The sequence below is a fragment of the Triturus cristatus genome, chromosome 4_1 (genome assembly GCF_964204655.1).
Source record: "Triturus cristatus chromosome 4_1, aTriCri1.1, whole genome shotgun sequence".
Lineage (NCBI taxonomy): Eukaryota > Metazoa > Chordata > Amphibia > Caudata > Salamandridae > Triturus > Triturus cristatus.
The window spans coordinates 1,043,508,015-1,043,527,556 of record NC_140585.1 but is presented as its reverse complement, the minus strand read 5'-3'; the positions used below and the strand labels follow the sequence as shown (position 1 = coordinate 1,043,527,556).

Genomic DNA, 19,542 nt, shown 5'->3' with positions numbered 1-19,542 from the left:
GATCTTCTCTGAGCTAGATTTGATAATTGCAAATTATATATGTGTACCAGTGAGTAAGGTTTGCCCATAAAACCTTCACCAGTCCTATGAAATCAAAGCTATATGCTGTGCATAGCCCCTTAAAACTGGATTATGCAGCCCATCTCCACGGGCTGGGAAGGCAGGAACTGTAAATAACAAATATGCTGGCAAGTTACTACAAGCTGGTTGTCCTAAAGATTCAACACGTCTTTAAAACAGACTGCCAGCTTTCTTGGTGGGACAGTGAACGGTTTGTGTAATGATTGAGGCGATCCTTAGGGCCCTGAGAGGAGGAGAGACCCAAACACCATGAGCAACAGCAGGAGAAGGATAGGGCAAAGGGTGCGGGCAAGGCAGCCGAAGCAAGTGCTGATGTAACTGCATTCCAAAGGCGATGTGTATCCACTCTTTACTTAAGATACCAGTGCGGGCAGGGAATACGAGTGAGCGGGGCACTGATATTGTTGGTCGCATTAAAGCATTCCAGCTGCCAAAAAAGAGGATTGGAAATTGGACACAATTTGCTTTCCAAGGGAAATGGGGTGCAACATTTCTGCCATTCGTGATCAATGTGCTGGACAGTGTGGTAGTGCTACTGTCCAGGATGTCCAATGTCAGCACCGGCACTGGGACAGTAAAGTGCTATTGTACTATTTCACATACACAAAAGGAACTTCATGGCCTAATCTGCATATCGCGTAGTCTCGGACTTCAGTGTGTGTAGTACAGGATTTCGTGAAGTGTGGATGAGCATAGGCCATCTGATGTACCAACGAGACCACTCAAGTGCCCAAGTATTATCAAGTCTGATTAATTAACTATACTGTCCCCAACAAGTGGACGGAATCATTAAAGAGCTTTGTAGTGCATTATTGATAAGTTTAAATTGTCTTTTAAAGCTATTTTACTCAAACCTCACATTTCTAAAAACAAATTCCACATAACACAATTAAATATGAATTCCTTGGTCTCCCCAACAGCTGTGAAAACAATCTACAGATGTTGGTATTTCCAGAAGGATCCAGCTCAAATAGGTCTAGGAAGGGGGCTGATGCAGGCACATGTCAAGTCAATAGTGAATAACCTCATTTCGAACAGCAGAGTAGATTTAGAATTGCTGTCCCATATTCCTTTCTATTCTATCCACGGTGCAGCAAATGGACAAGGGTTTGTGAAAAAAATATGCATTGAGAGGACCACCAGGTAGGTTTTTCTTGGTTGCTTAAAGCATGGAATCACATTCAAGAAGGTGTTGCATGAGTACAATCTGGAGCAGAACTGTCAGAGGCACGGTGTAGGCATTCGTTTTAGAATAAGATCAGTGTTGGAGGGAGGACCGCCGGGGCGTCGGGGAGACTACTCCGGGGCACCTTCCTACCGCAAAGTTATAGCCGAGCGCCGCTGAGAAGCCCCCTAGGGGAGGTCCTTCTCCTATGTTCGTACTAGGCCCAGTAATACCACCACACAGGACTCCGTATCAGTTGCTTAACGTGGTTCTTTATCAACAGTAGTACGTTCAATATTTACAGTGGGATCGAGGGATCCAATAAGAGTCTCAATGTCTTTAGAGGGATAAGGTAGCGGGACAGTCTTAGTACCAGCCAGGTACAGGAAGGCTCTGCGCCAGACCTTGAGTGCTGGTCTCGGAGCGGCTCGGACGTGGAGAGCCGCGACGGCGTCTGCAGGGCTCGGGTGGTAGTTCCGATTCGGTCGAGCCGCGACACAGTCAGCAGGGCTCCGGTGGTAGGTCCGCTTCGGTCGAGCCGCGACGAGGTCAGCTGGGCTCTGATGGTAAAGTTCAACAAGGTCAGGCCGCGACGGCGTCAGCAGGGCCCCAAAGGTTCCTGAAGGTCTTTAAGCACGATGGAGCCGCGACGTCGTCAGCAGGGCTCAGAGGGTGGGTTTCAGGATGAGTCTTCTTCCGTAGGGTCAGCCGCGATCCGATCAGCAGGGCTCTTGACTCCAGGATACAACTACTGTCCTGCTGTCGGGTCGCCCCAGATATAGGACTGGAGCCCTTTGATGTCCGGACCCTTGTGCCCGGAGGGGGCGGAGAGGCTGGGTAGGGAGCGGCCAGACGCCCAGCAGGAGAGGCGCCAGGCCCCAGAGAGCTGTGGGGCGATCGCACCTAGGTGTGGGAGGACGGTTGGGGGTCCCATCGATACTGCCCTCCGCCGGTAGTGGGAAGGGTTCACGTGGTATGCCCCGGGCCAGGGGTTGGCGCCTTGATGTCGGGCCTCGCTGGGACAGAGGCCGGGTGAAGCGGGGTCACGCAGGTGGTCACGTGGAGTGACGTATAATCCAAAATGGAGGAGCCCCGAGGTGCATGGGACCTCGTGCGGCTTGGCGAGGGGGAACAGGACCACGCCACGAGGCCGGCTCCCACACGCGTCCCCCCCAGCTGAAGGCAGGGAGAGTCACCCATCTCCTTGGGGGTTCTCCTCGCCGAGGCGGAAGAATCTGGACAGGCCGTCAGCGTTGGCGTGGTCGTTGCCGGGCCGGTGTTCCACAGTGAAGTCCATCCCTTGCAGCGAGATGGACGATCGCAACAACTTCGGGTTCTCGCCCCGCATTTGCATGAGCCACCGCAAGGGCCGGTGGTCAGTTTGGACCCGGAAGTGGGTGCCGAAAAGGTAGGGCCGGAGCTTCTTGAGAGCCCATACCACGGCGAAGGCCTCCCGCTCGATGGTACTCCACCTCTGTTCTCGCGGCAGCAGTCGGCGGCTGATAAAGGCCACAGGTCGGTCGAGGCCCTTGGCGTCCAGCTGGGAGAGGACCGCCCCGACCCCGTACTCCGAGGCATCGGTCTGGACTACAAATTCCTTGCTGTAGTCAGGGGCCTGTAGCACAGGGGCAGCGCACATGGCCGCCTTGAGGGCCTCAAAAGCGGTCTGACAGCGGGGCGTCCAGTGCACTACCTTGGGCTGTTTCTTGGAAGTGAGCTCCGTAAGGGGGCCCACAATGCTGCCATAATCCTTGCTGAATCGTCGGTAGTAGCCTGTGAGGCCTAGGAAGGCCCGGACAGCGGTTTGGGTTGCGGGGGGCTCCCATGCCTGGATGGCGTCGACCTTTAATTGGAGGGGCGCCACCTGGCCACTCCCCACCTGGTGGCCCAGATAGGTCACAGATCCTTGACCGATCTGGCATTTACTGGCCTTAATGGTGAGTCCCGCTCTTTGGAGAGCGGCCAGGACTTCCCCGAGGTGTCCTAGGTGCGCGGCCCAGTGGTCGCTAAAGACGGCAATGTCGTCGAGGTAGGCCGCACTGAAGGCTTCTAGTCCGGCCAGGACCTTGTTCACGAGCCTCTGAAAGGTCGCTGGGGCGTTCTTCATACCGAAGGGCATTACCCGAAAGTGGTAGTGCCCATCGGGGGTGGAAAAGGCGGATCGTTCCTGGGCGCCGGGAGTGAGCTTGATCTGCCAGTACCCAGCGGTGAGATCAAAGGTGCTTAGGTAGCGGGCGGCCCCTAAGCGATCGATCAGCTCGTCTGCTCGTGGCAAGGGGTGGGCATCGGTCTTGGTGACTGCGTTCAGGCCCCGGTAGTCGACACAAAACCTGAGTTCCGGGGCAGTGCTGGGGGCAGCGGCCTTCGGCACCTAGACCACCGGGCTGGCCCACGGGCTGTCGGACGGCTCGATGACTCCGAGGGCGAGCATCTTGGCGACCTCGGTCTGTATGCAGGCTCGGACTCGGTCAGGTACTCTGTAAGCGCGGTGTCGCACAGGGGGGCTGTCCCCCGTATCCACGTCGTGGACGCACCAGGGGGTCACCCCGGGCGTGAGAGAGAAGAGGGCAGCGAACGGTTGCAGCAGCTTCTGGCAGTCATGGCGCTGTTCTGGTGTCAGGGTGGCGGAGAGGCGGACGCCCTCCAAGGAGCCGTCTTGGCCCGAGGACCCCAGGAGGTCTGGTAGGGGCTCGGAGTCACTTTCGCCCCCATCGTCGGTAGCCAGCAGCAGGCTTAGTTCAGTTCGGGCAAAGTGGGGCTTGAGCTGGTTGGCGTGCAGGACCCGGAGGGGGTTCCTCGGGGACTCCATGTCGACTAGGTACGTGACGGGGCTCTTCCTCTCAACTACCTTGAAGGGCCCGGTCCACTTGTCCTGCAGGGCGCAGGGGTCCACGGGTGACATGACCCAGACTTGCTGGCCCGGCTCGAACTTGATGGTTGAGGCATTTTCGTCATACCAGCGTTTCATGTCTTCTTGGCTGGCTTCGAGGTTGGCTTCTGCCAGGGCCCGGAACTTCCGAGTCTGGTTCCGCAGGGTCAGGAGGTACCGGTAGACGTCGGGAGGGGCATCTTGGACTTGCGCCTCCCAGCCCTCCTTGACCAGGCTGAGGGGCCCTCGGACGGGGTGCCCATACAATAGTTCGAAGGGGCTGAAGCACAGGGATTTCTGTGGTACCTCCCGATAGGCGAACAGGAGGCAGGGCAGCAGGACATCCCATCTTCTCCTCAGGGGCTCTTCCAGGCCCTTGATCATCCCCTTCAGGGTTCTGTTGAACCGCTCGACCAGTCCGTTCCCCTGGGGGTGGTAAGGGGTGGTGAATTTATAGGTGACCCCACATTGTTGCCAGAGGGATCTCATGTATTTTGAAATAAAGTTCGTACCCCTGTCGCTCACCACTTCTCGGGGGAACCCCACCCTGGAGAAGATGCCCATCAGGGCCCGACCCACCACTGGAGCTGTCACGGTGCGGAGTGGGATGGCCTCGGGGTATCGGGTGGCGTGGTCGACCAGTACCAGGATGAAGCGGTGTCCCAGGGCGGTTCGGGGGTCGAGGGGCCCCACGATGTCGATCCCCACTCGTTCGAACGGGGTGTTGACGGTTGGAAATGGTTGTAGGGGGGCTTTCACTCGACCCCCAGTCTTCCCGCTAGCTTGGCAGGTCGGGCAGGACCGGCAGTGATGGTCCACGTCTCTTCTCATTCGGGGCCAATAGAAATGGGTCACTAGGCGGCTGTACGTTTTGTCCCGCCCGAAGTGTGTCCGGCGAGGGGCACGTCATGTGCCAGGTTCAGGAGGAACTCTCGAAATCGGAGGGGGACCACCAACACCCGGCCGGCCCCTAGTTCGGCGACTTTCTGCTCGCTATACAATAAGTCATTGTCCCAATAGACCCAGTGGGTTCCCGTGGGGTCCCCCGCAGCCTGGGTGGCCGCTTGCTGTCGGGCCCCCTCGAGGGACGGGCAGGCCTTCTGCTCTTGCTGGAATTGTTCGCGGGTGGGGCCCCCGTCGTGGCGCCACTGGGCCAGCTCGGGGATCTCGCTGAGGGAGGCGGCCTCGTCGGTAGAAAGTTCGGACGGCCCGGCCTCCTCGTCAGGTTCCTCCGTGCCGGAGGAGGTTGATAGTTCGGGGCCCGTCGGCTTGTCGGGGGTCGTGGCAGCGGCTGGTTGGGCGGTCATGGACCGGGTGGTGGCGCAGGCCCACTCGGGCAGTCCTAGCATCCCCAGATGCTCTCGGCGTTCCACCTGGGCCCAGGGGGAGCTCTCTAGGTCATTCCCCAGGAGGCAGTCTACTGGGGCGTCGTGGCGGACAGTCACTTTTAGGGTGCCGGACACTCCTCCCCACTCGAAGGGGATCCTGGCCATCCGGCACATGCTCTCGGTGTTGTCCGCGGTCCGGACAGGGCATAGGACATGCGGCAGGATTTGTTCGGGGGTCACCAGGTGGCAGCGGACAGCGGTCACACTGGCCCCAGTGTCCCGGAGGGCCTCGGCCCGTCGTCCATTGATGGTGACCCACTGTTGGTACTTCTGGGTGTTGCTTGGGATGGCAGCTCGGGGCACCATTTCTCGGGAGCCCAGGCATACAAGCGACATGGCAGCTGGTTCCCACTCGGGGGACCCGCCGTCGTGGTTTTCCTCCTCGTCTTCTCCCTCCCCCAGGGCTGCGGCGACTATTTGCCGGGGAGGGGGCCCAGCGGTCCCGTTCCGTCGGTTCACGGGGCAGGCCGGGTCGCTCGCATAGTGGCCGGTCTGCTGGCAGCCGAAGCAGGTCACTGTCGGTCGTGGTCCAGGCCGTGCGATAGGAGTCCCCCTTCGGCCCATGGTCGGGGACATGTGGTTGGTGGCTTGGCCTCGTGGCGGGCTTCTGGGCGGCCCGGCCGGGAATTCTCGACTGCGGTGGGACCCCCCTCCTCCGCCTCGCTGGCGGGGAGGTCCCGTGGTACTCCGTTGGTAGTCCCCCACGGGGTTCCGGGGGACCCGGGTGTTGACCCATCGGTCTGCTTCGGCGGCGAGCTTCCGGGGCTCGGTCAGTTTACTGTCCAGGAGGTGTTGCCTTAGTTCAACAAAGCAGTTGTTGGCGAGGTGCTCCCAGACAATGAGGTCGAACAGTTCATTGTATGAGGTGACCTTGCTTCCCTTGATCCATCTTTCCAATGCTCGGCTGAAGAAGTCCACGTATTCGACCCACGTGGTACCGGGGAGCTTCTTGCAGTCCCGGAAGCGCTGCCGGTACATCTCGGGTGATAGTCCGTAGCGTGAGAGTAGGGCTTCTTTCATGTGGTCGTATGATGTCATCACCGCGTCGGGGAGTTGCAGCAGGGTATCCCGGCCCTCGCTGAGGAACCTCCCCCATAGGCCGGCACCCCAATCCTTCCGGGGTACCCGATGGGAGGTCATGGCTACTTCGTACGCTCGGAACCATTGGTGGATGTCGTCATTTTTATAGTACTCCTTGACGACATCCTTGGGGATGTGAACCTTTGGCTCGGTCAGTGGCAGAGCGTCCCGGGCTCCGGGGGTGCTGGTCTCCCCCGTTTTAGCTTTTAGTTCAAGTTCCTTGAGGCTCCTCTCGTGCTCGAAGGTTAGCCGTCTCTCCTCTAGTTCCCGATGCCGTTTCTTTTCCTCGATTTCCTCTTGCAGCCGTAGTTGCTCCAAGGCTATTTTCTTCTCTGCCAGTAGGAGCTCACCGTCCAGCCGGAGTCGGGCGAGGTCCATTTCGTGTGTCCGGACCCTCTCCCGTTCTCGCATTTCTTCGGGGGAAAGGCTGGTTTCTGGGACGGTTCGCCCCCCATCTGTCGGGGTTGGGGTTGGCAGGTTTCCGTCCCGGGCCGAGGTCCCTTCGGCTCGGGGTGGAGTGGTCTCGGGTTCTGCCCAGGCTTTCAGGGCTTTCTGCATTTCTTCCTTGGTCCCCAATCCTGTGGTTGGGATCCCTTTGTCCTTGCAGAATTGTTTCAGTTTTTTGTGGGTGTATTCTTCCAACCTTTCCGGCTGGAAGGTTGCGGCCACGGTTGCCTCTTGGCCGTCCATGGTTCCCTTTTCTTTCCGTCTGGTTAGGTAGTGGGTGAGTTACTGGCCTGTACGATTGCGTCTGGCTCGGATCCTGTCGCTGGCCACCAAATGTTGGAGGGAGGACCGCCGGGGCGTCGGGGAGACTACTCCGGGGCACCTTCCTACCGCAAAGTTATAGCCGAGCGCCGCTGAGAAGCCCCCTAGGGGAGGTCCTTCTCCTATGTTCGTACTAGGCCCAGTAATACCACCACACAGGACTCCGTATCAGTTGCTTAACGTGGTTCTTTATCAACAGTAGTACGTTCAATATTTACAGTGGGATCGAGGGATCCAATAAGAGTCTCAATGTCTTTAGAGGGATAAGGTAGCGGGACAGTCTTAGTACCAGCCAGGTACAGGAAGGCTCTGCGCCAGACCTTGAGTGCTGGTCTCGGAGCGGCTCGGACGTGGAGAGCCGCGACGAGGTCAGCTGGGCTCTGATGGTAAAGTTCAACAAGGTCAGGCCGCGACGGCGTCAGCAGGGCCCCAAAGGTTCGTGAAGGTCTTTAAGCACGATGGAGCCGCGACGTCGTCAGCAGGGCTCAGAGGGTGGGTTTCAGGATGAGTCTTCTTCCGTAGGGTCAGCCGCGATCCGATCAGCAGGGCTCTTGACTCCAGGATACAACTACTGTCCTGCTGTCGGGTCGCCCCAGATATAGGACTGGAGCCCTTTGATGTCCGGACCCTTGCGCCCGGAGGGGGCGGAGAGGCCGGGTAGGGAGCGGCCAGACGCCCAGCAGGAGAGGCGCCAGGCCCCAGAGAGCTGTGGGGCGATCGCACCTAGGTGTGGGAGGACGGTAGGGGGTCCCATCGATACTGCCCTCCGCCGGTAGTGGGAAGGGTTCACGTGGTATGCCCCGGGCCAGGGGTTGGCGCCTTGATGTCGGGCCTCGCTGGGACAGAGGCCGGGTGAAGCGGGGTCACGCAGGTGGTCACGTGGAGTGACGTATAATCCAAAATGGAGGAGCCCCGAGGTGCATGGGACCTCGTGCGGCTTGGCGAGGGGGAACAGGACCACGCCACGAGGCCGGCTCCCACAATCAGTGTTATAGCCGGATCTTTGGTAGAATGTTCGGTGTCCCAGCACATAGCAAAACAGGAGGACTACTTGAACGTAGAAGCCCTTATTTGTTGGTGCTACCTATGTGAACGTATTTAGAAATATCCAAGCAGTATTATTGAGGAACACTGCCTCCGAGGGTGCCTTGAAGTAAGGGTTTGTAAATGGATATTAAAGCGAAGAGCAGTACATTAAACAATTTCATCTTTAGTTCAAAACTTCCAAAGTAATTTAAAGTGGAATTTCAAGAGAATAAATCATTCCACAGAGCTATTTTTTTCTATGGGTTTATCAAACCCTAGACTAATGTACACACAGTATCACCTGAAGATAGCATAAGGTGAATGTGCCTTTCATTAGCTTTTTGGGCCCAAGATACCAAAGTCTTGCTTTCTGTGATATTAATAAACGTCCAGAGTTGCAATGGAAATCTACCCCGCCGTGAAGCTGGGCCGTCGTAGCTTCATCTTCTCTTTGCACACTTCCACACTTCCACGCACCTGAAAGTCACAGAGGAGATATCTTACGTCTTTCTCTCAGACTGTTGAGCTAACAGAAACCCTGAGGGAATAAGGGATTGCATTGACCACAAAGGTGCTCTGCATGCCACTGGAGTCAAGCTATCCTGGCTGATGAGGGGTGAAACCAACAAAATGTAATAAAGAAGGACTGCCCCTTGACCACTTGTCAGGAGTGGTCCTTTGTCTAGATTATATCACTAGATACTGCCATAGATGGTCTTGACATCGCACTTGATATAGATAACAAGCTGAATCCAGGAGAAAAGATGCAGCCTTATTTTTGTTGTAAACTTTAAATTGACGAATGCTTGTTTGTCATTAAATTAAAAAGTGATAAAACCTTGTAAAAATCTGTATCTTTGGAACCCTCCAATGGATTTTGCTCAAGGACATGTTCTGTGGCTTTCTTATTTCGTTGTTTGATATTGTTAAATGCTTTACATTAAGTTCCTTCTTTCGAACCTTGCTGCTAAAAGCCATAGCTACCCAGGGTTGAGTTTATTAGGTTGTTTAAACGAGCCTGATTGGACCCAAGACCGTTTTTGTGAGTGTATTCCGTGGTAAGGCCGCATAGCCTTCCATATAATACACCCAAAACCTCACACATGTTCTTAGGAATAAAATAATGATCAACCATGTTTAATACTGTGAAATCATGCCCTCATGTCCAGTTCTTCTGCCATAGATCAATATGGCACAAAGCACACTTCTGTTATTCAAAGTGAAAGTCAGTTTCAAAAGCATCTTATCCACTAACATTTTTGGTGGAATTTTCTTCTGCCAAGAGCAACAGAGTTGAGGTCAGAGGGCCCTGCCTTTAATTGTTAACATTTTCTGACAGAAAATTGATTGACAATATGTTCCAGCTAGGATTTTCACCTAACATAACTTGAAAACAATGTCTGATGAGCCAAACGTATTTCTCTGTCCTTCTGCCAAAAACTAAAGTATGAGAAAAAGCTCTGAGGTTCTTGGATTCTTATGAAACAGTTGTTGTTTTTATTACATGTAGAATAACAGTTTGTTTTTGTTTTTCCAAGGCTTTAATTGAGAAATGCCAGCACATTGTATCCGTTTCGCTTCTTGGCTCCCCGCACCTTTCTGATGCTTCGTTTAAGGCAATTTTCCAAAGCCGGAAGCTTTCCAAAATCAGAATTGAAGGTTGGCGTCTTCATGTTGAAGTTTTTTACAGCCAGCAGTATTTTTGTCTTTGTGGAGATTGTGACTTCTATTAACAGCTTTTATTTATTTCGACAGGTAATAGTCGTATTACAGATGCAAATTTCAAATTGCTCAGCAAAAACTGCTCGAATCTTAGTCACATTTACATGGCTGATTGCCAGAAGATAACAGATAACAGTCTTAAAGCAATGTCTTCTTTGAAGAACATCTTCGTACTTAATGTCGCGGACTGTGTAAGGTAATTGAACGTTATCTGTTTGTCACTGACTTTTTCTCTTCAAAGTGCTTAAAAAATCCTGGATTTTTTAGACTGTGGTGCAAAGATTAAAGAGTGCACTTTAATACATTGATTCCAACATCTACATATTATCCCAGTGTATTGTCCACTTAGGAGTGCATATGAGTGAGAAATATTTGAAGTTTGTAAGAAATCTGCCTTTTGGATATAGCATTTTTCTTTTGTGTTTCTTTTGAATGCACTTTATATTTAACATGTACTTACTGAAACTAGTTGGATTGTGTCCATTCACAGTTTGATTTTGATATCCGTTCCTATTTTTATACCTGGGCTGTTGTTTGAGACATTCATTTTAATAATCCAGTGGCAGAAGTACAGTAGTGGGTGCCTGGCTAAACAATGTTAAATATATTTGTCCTTGTTTTTTTTTTGCTGTAGCATCAAGTTTCACTTTCCATTGGCTTGGTTGCTCCCGGATCTCTTTTCAAAGTAATGAGTTGCTCCAGATCCTTTCACGATGTGTTTCTTTCACTTTCTCCCTTCCACTAGACCTTATAAATCACTTTGCTTGTTTTAGGTCTTAAATTGCTGTTTTAGATTCTTTGTTTTCTGGCCTCTGCTCTATGAAGCTACCCCACCATGCTTGTGCCATATAGATATTTTCCTTTTTAGATCTATAAACACTCACAAGCTGATCTATGTTTTCCAACGATCCAAACCCATCAACAGGATCATTTGATGCTGTTACCTGACTTATTCAGGGTTTAAACAGTTGCTAATACCACTACCTTATTCTTTTGATGTACTTATTCACATATCCTGTAAAGCGTTCTGATACCTTCGTGTCTAGCTAGCGTTATATAAAACTCAAAAATAATAATAATAAATGATACAGAGGAAGGCTTTGCTCAGTGTTACCAGCCCTTTTGCTAAATAAATAGAATATATAGATGAACAACATTTCGTAAGTAACACCATCACATAAACTGAAGTATTTAAAAAAGTGCTAGATGGAATGCTAGAACTAATCTCAACCACTAGTAATTACCAGAACAGTATCCCAGTCCACCATCATTTTATTTCTATTTCTATTTAGGGAGTTTTGTAAAGCGCTTGGTGATGCACAGCGGCGTGTCCCCGCGCTAAGGAGCGGCTGCTAACTGGAACCTACAGAAGTGGAATACTTTACTGTTCGAATAGTGTAGTTTTGAGCTTGGCTCTAAAGATTAGTTCAGATGGTTCAAGACGCAATATTAAGGGTAATGTGTTCCATCTGACGGCTGCAAGGTACCTAAAGGATCTTCCGCCCATCCGTGCTCTGGACACCTTGGGGACAACAAGGCGTCCCGAGCCAGAAGATCTGAGGGAGCGGGACGGTTCATAAGGTGTCAGCAGTCCTTTCAAAGGGAGAGGAGACCACCCGTTGATGATCCGATGGCACATGCAGAGTGCTTTGAAATCAACCCTACTTCTGATCGGGAGCCAGTGCAAGGACCGAAGGGCCACCGAGGATGCGGCTCTTCTGGGTAGTCTAAGTACTAGCCTAGCAGCGGCATTCTGTAAGACCTGTAAACGGCTCAGATTCTTCTTCGGAGTCCCTAGATAGAGGAGGTTGCCATAGTCCATCTTTGAGGTGACTAGTGCATGCACAAGGGTTTGACGGGCCTTTACAGGTAAAAACTTCAATGCCTTCCTGAGACTTTTGAGGGTCCCAAAGCATGATCCGACCACCCGGTTGATCTGAGGGCCGAAGGTCAGGTCGGAGTCGAACCAAATGCCCAAGTTCTTTGCTTTCAGGCATGGGATAGGTGTTGAGCCAAGGCATGGAGGCCACCATGCCGACGTCCACGCCGATCGGTCTCCCCCTACGACAAGCACCTCGGTCTTATTTCCGTTAAGCTTAAGGCAGTTTGCGGACATCCAGGCAGCTAGGTCTTGCATACAGGCTCTGAAGATGTCCGCCGAAAGATCGGGTGCGCGCGACAGGGAGATCACCAACTGCGTGTCGTCGGCATAGGAAACCATTCGGAGGCCGTAGCTCTCTACCAAGGAGGCAATCGGGGCTACGTAGAGATTAAAAAGTGTTGGGCTCAGGGACGAGCCCTGCGGCACCCCCTGGTCCAGAGCAATTCGCTCAGAGTAATAGTCACCCTGCCTCACTTGGAAGCCTCGGCCTGCGAGAAATGAATAAATCCATTTCAACGCTGCCCCTCTCACCCCACCTTTGCTCAGACACTGTAGCAAGATGGAATGTGCCACAGTGTCGAACGCCGCGCTAAGGTCTAAAAGGATGAGAGCCATGGTTTGACCCTCGTCAGCACCCTGCCTGAGAGTTTCGGAGGCCCTAAGAAGGGCAGACTCGGTGGAGTGGCGTGGCCGGAACCCGAATTGAGTCGGATGAAGAAGGTTACTGTCCTCCACATATTTCATTAGCTGATTATTTACCACCTTCTCTGCTACCTTCGAAAAATATGGCAGGAGAGAGATGGGGCGTAAGTTATCCAGCTTATCGAGGCCAATGTTAGGCTTCTTGCGGAGGGGAAGCACCACAGCCTGTTTCCAGTCCACAGGTAGAGAACTGGATCGAAAGGAGACATCTAGCAAATGCCTGATGTAAGGTTCCAGTGTCTCTATGCTGTCACTCAGCCTTTTTGGGGAAGCAGGATCGCGTGGGGAGCCAGATCTGACGGATCTGCAGATTTTAACGAGATCCTCCGATAGAGGAGTGGTGAAATGAAGTAGCAGATCTGAGTCAGCTTCAGCTCCTGCTAAATCTGCAGGTTCTTCCGCTAAGGGTGGCGTGTCGGGAAAAGCAGAGTAAATCTTGCGCACTTTGTCTCCGAAGTAGTTAGCAATGCGATTGCATGCTGTTACTGAGTAATCTTCATCTCGAGTAACGGTTATTGGGGTGGAAAGGGATTTATATATGCTAAACAATTCCCTAGCCGAGTTTTCCGCCACGTGAATTTTATCTGCATAGTAGGTGGCTTTTTCTCTACGGATTTTATTATGATAGGATCGTCGTTTTGTGAGGTAAGCCTCTTTCATCCGATCATCATAAGCCATTCTCCATTGTCTTTCTGCTCGTTTGCAGTCCCTTTTGGCACAGCGCAGCGCCTCGCTGAACCAGGGAGCAGTTCTTTGTCTGTGGACAGCTTTATTAGACCAACCCAATGGGGCTGTGTGGTCCAGAGCAGCCGTGATACGGTCATTCAGCAATTTATTTGCCGCTGTCACGTCATTTCCTCCTGGGGGCCCTTCCACGGTAAGAGCCTTATTAAACTCTCGCAGGGAGAATCTTGCCCACCTACGTCGAGGGTAGTTAAGAGGGGTGGGAGCGCTAGCTATATGCTTAGACAAGTAAATAGTAAACGGAACGAGAAAATGATCTGTCCAGGGCAAGGGCACTGGGGGAGCGGCTAAAACACCCTCCCAATTGGCGAATATTGGGTCGAGCAGGTGCCCACGGTTGTGTGTTGGCAGCTGACCTTTTAGCTCTAGCTGTAGGGTGTGAAGTTCTTCCCGGAACTCCACTGCTCCTTTGTCTAGTGCGTCTTGCAGGTGGATATTTAAATCTCCCAACAGCAAAAACTTGTCCCTCCTGATCGCTGTTTCTGTGACCCACTCTAGGAGGTTTCTTTTAAAACTGGCCATAGGTCCCGGTGGGCGATAAATTATCAGGCCCTTTCTAGTCATGCTCCCATCAATTGCTATGGTGAAAACACCCGCTTCGCATCCCGCCAGGTCAACTAGTTCTAGTTTGCATGGCCATTGTTGTTTAAAGGCGATCGCAATCCCGCCTCCTCTGCCTATCGGTCTGTCCAGGCGCACCATCTGATAGTCATCAGGTAAAGCCTGAATGGTATCAGGATCAGAATTGGCGTCTAGCCACGTTTCGGTAATAAACAGCAGATCATAATGTTTATCAGTGAGAAGGTCATAAACGTCATGTTTGTGACGGCTAAGCGACCTAACATTAACGAGGCCGCAGGACAGCGAGGGATTACTTGCCCTGGTGTCTGGTAGGGCTGAGCTAAAGCGGAATTGACAATAGCTACACCCTTCATTCTCCCCTACCCTTACACTATGGTGGCCTCGGGTGCACACGATCGAGGATAAACTTACTAAGTCACTCCTACTCCAGGTCAGCTTACGATCAGGGCCAGGGGTTGGGGCCCTGGGCCGTGTCCGGTCGCGGACGGGCGCAGACGGGCTTGGCTTTGGCGCGGCTTCGGCGCGCATCCGGCGCGCCCGCTGCGCCAGCCCGCTGCGCCGTCTGGCAGGGATGCACATTATGTAGGGTGTGAGGAGGGTGGGAGGGCGGCGCGACTAGAGCGCACCCCCAGCCCTACCTAAGATGGCGCCCACCGCCTCCAACAGCAAATAACACAAGACGGCTGGGCGAGGCAGAGAGAGGAAGATCAGCGTGTTGGAGAAATGTCAGTGTGCCTAACTCAATTCCCCAGCTAACTATTCAATTTAAAACGCCCAGGTAAAAAGTTATAAAAACGATCTTTTAGCAGTTTTAAATCACAATTTTCACAGATACCTATGCCAGCTAGTAAGTTCCAGGTAAAAACGCTCGCAGCCCTAGCGTCTCTCACTAGGGAGAGCTCTAAATAGGCAGCGAGGGCTTCACAGAGCAACTCTAAATAGCCTGGGAGGGCGGGAGGGCGGAGCGACTAGAGCGCACCCCCAGCCCTACCTAAGATGGCGCCCACCGCCTCCAACAGCAAATAACACAAGACGGCTGGGCGAGGCAGAGAGAGGAAGATCAGCGTGTTGGAGAAATGTCAGTGTGCCTAACTCAATTCCCCAGCTAACTATTCAATTTAAAACCCCCAGGTAAAAAGTTATAAAAACGATCTTTTAGCAGTTTTAAATCACAATTTTCACAGATACCTATGCCAGCTAGTAAGTTCCAGGTAAAAACGCTCGCAGCCCTAGCGTCTCTCACTAGGGAGAGCTCTAAATAGGCAGCGAGGGCTTCACAGAGCAACTCTAAATAGCCTGGGAGGGCGGGAGGGCGGAGCGACTAGAGCGCACCCCCAGCCCTACCTAAGATGGCGCCCACCGCCTCCAACAGCAAATAACACAAGACGGCTGGGCGAGGCAGAGAGAGGAAGATCAGCGTGTTGGAGAAATGTCAGTGTGCCTAACTCAATTCCCCAGCTAACTATTCAATTTAAAACCCCCAGGTAAAAAGTTATAAAAACGATCTTTTAGCAGTTTTAAATCACAATTTTCACAGATACCTATGCCAGCTAGTAAGTTCCAGGTAAAAACGCTCGCAGCCCTAGCGTCTCTCACTAGGGAGAGCTCTAAATAGGCAGCGAGGGCTTCACAGAGCAACTCTAAATAGCCTGGGAGGGCGGGAGGGCGGAGCGACTAGAGCGCACCCCCAGCCCTACCTAAGATGGCGCCCACCGCCTCCAACAGCAAATAACACAAGACGGCTGGGCGAGGCAGAGAGAGGAAGATCAGCGTGTTGGAGAAATGTCAGTGTGCCTAACTCAATTCCCCAGCTAACTATTCAATTTAAAACCCCCAGGTAAAAAGTTATAAAAACGATCTTTTAGCAGTTTTAAATCACAATTTTCACAGATACCTATGCCAGCTAGTAAGTTCCAGGTAAAAACGCTCGCAGCCCTAGCGTCTCTCACTAGGGAGAGCTCTAAATAGGCAGCGAGGGCTTCACAGAGCAACTCTAAATAGCCTGGGAGGGCGGGAGGGCGGAGCGACTAGAGCGCACCCCCAGCCCTACCTAAGATGGCGCCCACCGCCTCCAACAGCAAATAACACAAGACGGCTGGGCGAGGCAGAGAGAGGAAGATCAGCGTGTTGGAGAAATGTCAGTGTGCCTAACTCAATTCCCCAGCTAACTATTCAATTTAAAACCCCCAGGTAAAAAGTTATAAAAACGATCTTTTAGCAGTTTTAAATCACAATTTTCACAGATACCTATGCCAGCTAGTAAGTTCCAGGTAAAAACGCTCGCAGCCCTAGCGTCTCTCACTAGGGAGAGCTCTAAATTTACGCACAATGCCATCTCGGTTTGGACCCAGCCATATGTTAAACAGTCTTTACCCTTCTCCAGTAGAAACAATCAAGTCCAAACTGCCAGGCCCTCCCTGAACTGGAACACATGAAACCCAAGACCAGCTTAGTTCCAGTGCCACAGTGTGAGCGGGACCCTCGTCTGGGCATAACCGTCACACTTATGGAATCGCATTAAAGTACACAAAGAAGTGAAGGATTCAATGCTTGAATTAATCTCAGCCACTGGTAATTACTTCAGCATGCATCCCAGTGCATAGTTATTTTCCACACCATGCCACCTCAGTTTTGACCCAGCCATATGCACATCAATCTTGACCCTGCTCCAATAGGAAGAGTTCACCCCAAACTGCCAGGCCAGGTCCTCCCTGCACTGGAACACAAACAATCCAAGACTGATTTCGCCCTTGTTAGGGCTCACCAGTTGGGTATAGCTTGGTTTCAGTGGCAGGCCAGATACAGATGTTGTCAATGTCCATAATTCCTAATCACCAACTTCACCAATCGGCCAGTTTTTACTCTAAACACTTAGAATAGACTTAGAAGTATCTCATTCAACCATTATAATTCACACATTTTTCCTTTAATACCGACTCTCCAGTTTTTTGGGAGTAGGTATTAGTTCCACAGAGGATACACACATGTATCAAATAGAATCACACTGTGAGAAAGAGCACATGCCATCATCCGAGAAAACCATTTTTTTTTTTAAATGAAACAAAATACTGTAGTAGCGATCATTTAAAGTACAGGGTGTGTCTGATTAACAAACTATTGCAGAGTAAACAGAAAAATAATTTTGACGTGGGTGATGATAGGGCATGACCTGCCATAATCAAACTGAAAATGACTAAGCATCCCCCTCAGAGGGTCTCAGATTCTCATCATCATCAATTAAGGAGTTTTAAAGAAAACCAGTGTTAAAAAATTCATACCACCAGAGCATAGGATCCCTATAATTAAATCCCAATAAAGTTTAACTGACGGCAAAGATATGCACTCCCTCCGCTTGCTCAGCCATACATCAAAAACATTTTGCGCCTTGTCTAACCTTCATAGTATAAAGACCATAAGGCGTAAGATAAAGATCTTTTATAAACTTAAAATGATGAGATTTGACGCTTGAAACATTCAAAAAGTGTTTTCCCAGCAGATTAGTGGGCTTAATATCATCTGAAGTTATCGCCACCCTGAACCTAGTCCTTTAAATTAGATTGTGAGGATTATACCAACATGAGGAGCAATGTCGTCACCCCAAGGGCAAATACTCTGAAAATAACCACGGCTCCATACCAAGAACCATGACTAATCTAGACATGAATGCAGCCAGGTAGTAAACCCGAAGGTCGGGTAAGGAGAACCCCCTGCTCTCCCATGGCAGTTGAAGAAGCGGTATCTTGGATCTAGGTTTACTATAACTCCTAATTAATTTTTGCCAGTACGCCTCAATCTTATGAAAATAGTTTTAGAGAGATAGAGAGGTATGCACCTGACAAAAATGAGATAATTGCATCTCCCAATTATCCCCAAATGTAGTCTATTCCACTTATCAAAGGTCTCTACCTTCCTTGTAAAGATTTCACCATATTTGAGCTCAATTATTTCTTCCATTTATAATGATAGATGAACATCAAGATATGTTGACAACTGTACCAAGCTTCTATCTTGTCCCAAGCCAGAGACATTAGTCAGGACCTGAGTCTTATCAATATTAAGCTTACATCCCGACACAAGGCCAAATTTACTAGCAATTGTATCAATTGCTGTTAAAGTGATAGAGGTCAAAATGGCCACATCGTCCGCATAGGCTAAGACCTTAAGCTACCGCCGATATATTCGCAACGGGCGTATACCTTCAGCTACTCTTAATGCTTGAATAAAAGGCCCGATGTATAATGCAAACAACTGGGGTGATAAAGGACACCCTTCCCGAGTACCCTTGGTGATCGTTATGGGGTTCAAGAGGGGTACCTGAACAGAAGACCCTGTCCGTCAGCCCTTAATACAATTGCTGAACCCGGTTGATAAACCGGGGACTAAAACCAGAGGCACCAATCACTGCCCAGATGAATGCCCATTAGACGCTGTTGAATGCCTTTTCTGCATCAAGCAATATCATTCTGACCATGCTCCTTTCGACCGGCCCAACTTTCAAAGCAGCAATAGACGTATTAACATGAGCGGTAGTATCTCTACCTGGTATAAACCCATGCTGGTCCTCATCAACCAAGCCCGAAATCACAAAAGATAATCTATTGGCCAAGATTCGAGGATAGATTTTTAAATCAACAATAATTAATGAGATCAGTCGATACGACCCACACAACATAGGGTCTTTCCCTTTCTTAGGGAAGATAACAATATTTATCTCTGAGCAAAATTTAGGCACCTGTCCCAAGATTCAAATGAATTATAAAGGTCACGTAAAAGAGGAGTGAGAATATGTAAAAAGGCTACATAAAACTCAAGGGGCATTTGTTCTGGGCCGGACGGAAGTTAAATAACTGCGGTCTCAGATTAAAGCAGTGTAATTGGATTCTCCAAGCCGGACCGCTATATCCCAATCATCTCTTGATTATGGTACATGCTAGAATATTAATCAATTGTAACTTTTGAGGCAGAACCATCCTCTGAATACAGTCTCTCATAGAACTTCTAGAATTCTTCTAGAAAAAGCACTTGGGGCCAGATGTACGACCATTTTTTGTGGTCACAAAGGGGTTTTAGGCCCGTTTGCGACAGCAAAAAACATGTGGCCAATGTACTAAACCTATTTTGCGAGTCGCTAATAAATTAGCGACTTGCAAAATAGGATTAGCGACTCGCTATTAGGAAGGGGCGTGCCAAGGGCGTCCCTACCTAATAGCGAGTCCAGAACTCACGTATGAATGTTTTGCAAGCGCAATTGCAGTCGCAAAACACTCGCAGTTTACCGCCCTTCTCAGAAGGGTGGTAAGGCACTCGCAAATGGGAAGGGTTCCCCAGGGGCCTGTCCTTAAAAAATGAAATTGACAAGTTTAATTTACATTTTTTAAATCGAGCCCGTTTTCCTTTAAGGAATAAGGGCTGCATTTAAAAATAAAAAAAGCTTTATTGATAAAGCAGCAAAGCAGTCCCAGACATGGTGGTCTGCAAAGTGCGACCCCATTGGGAATCACAAATAGTGTCTCAGACACTGTTGTACATAGCA

At 50.8% G+C, this 19,542-nt stretch overlaps 1 protein-coding gene across 1 annotated transcript in view; it reads left to right on the top strand.

Moving 5' to 3' along the window:
• Positions 1–19,542, top strand: part of FBXL13 (F-box and leucine rich repeat protein 13) — a 1,209,524-nt gene that overhangs the window by 828,051 nt on the left and 361,931 nt on the right. Inside the window, exons 14-15 of the mRNA XM_085654020.1 lie at positions 9,916–10,036; positions 10,133–10,295. Of these exons, the coding sequence (XP_085510146.1) occupies positions 9,916–10,036; positions 10,133–10,295 (284 nt within the window). The remainder of the gene's footprint in view (positions 1–9,915; positions 10,037–10,132; positions 10,296–19,542) is intronic.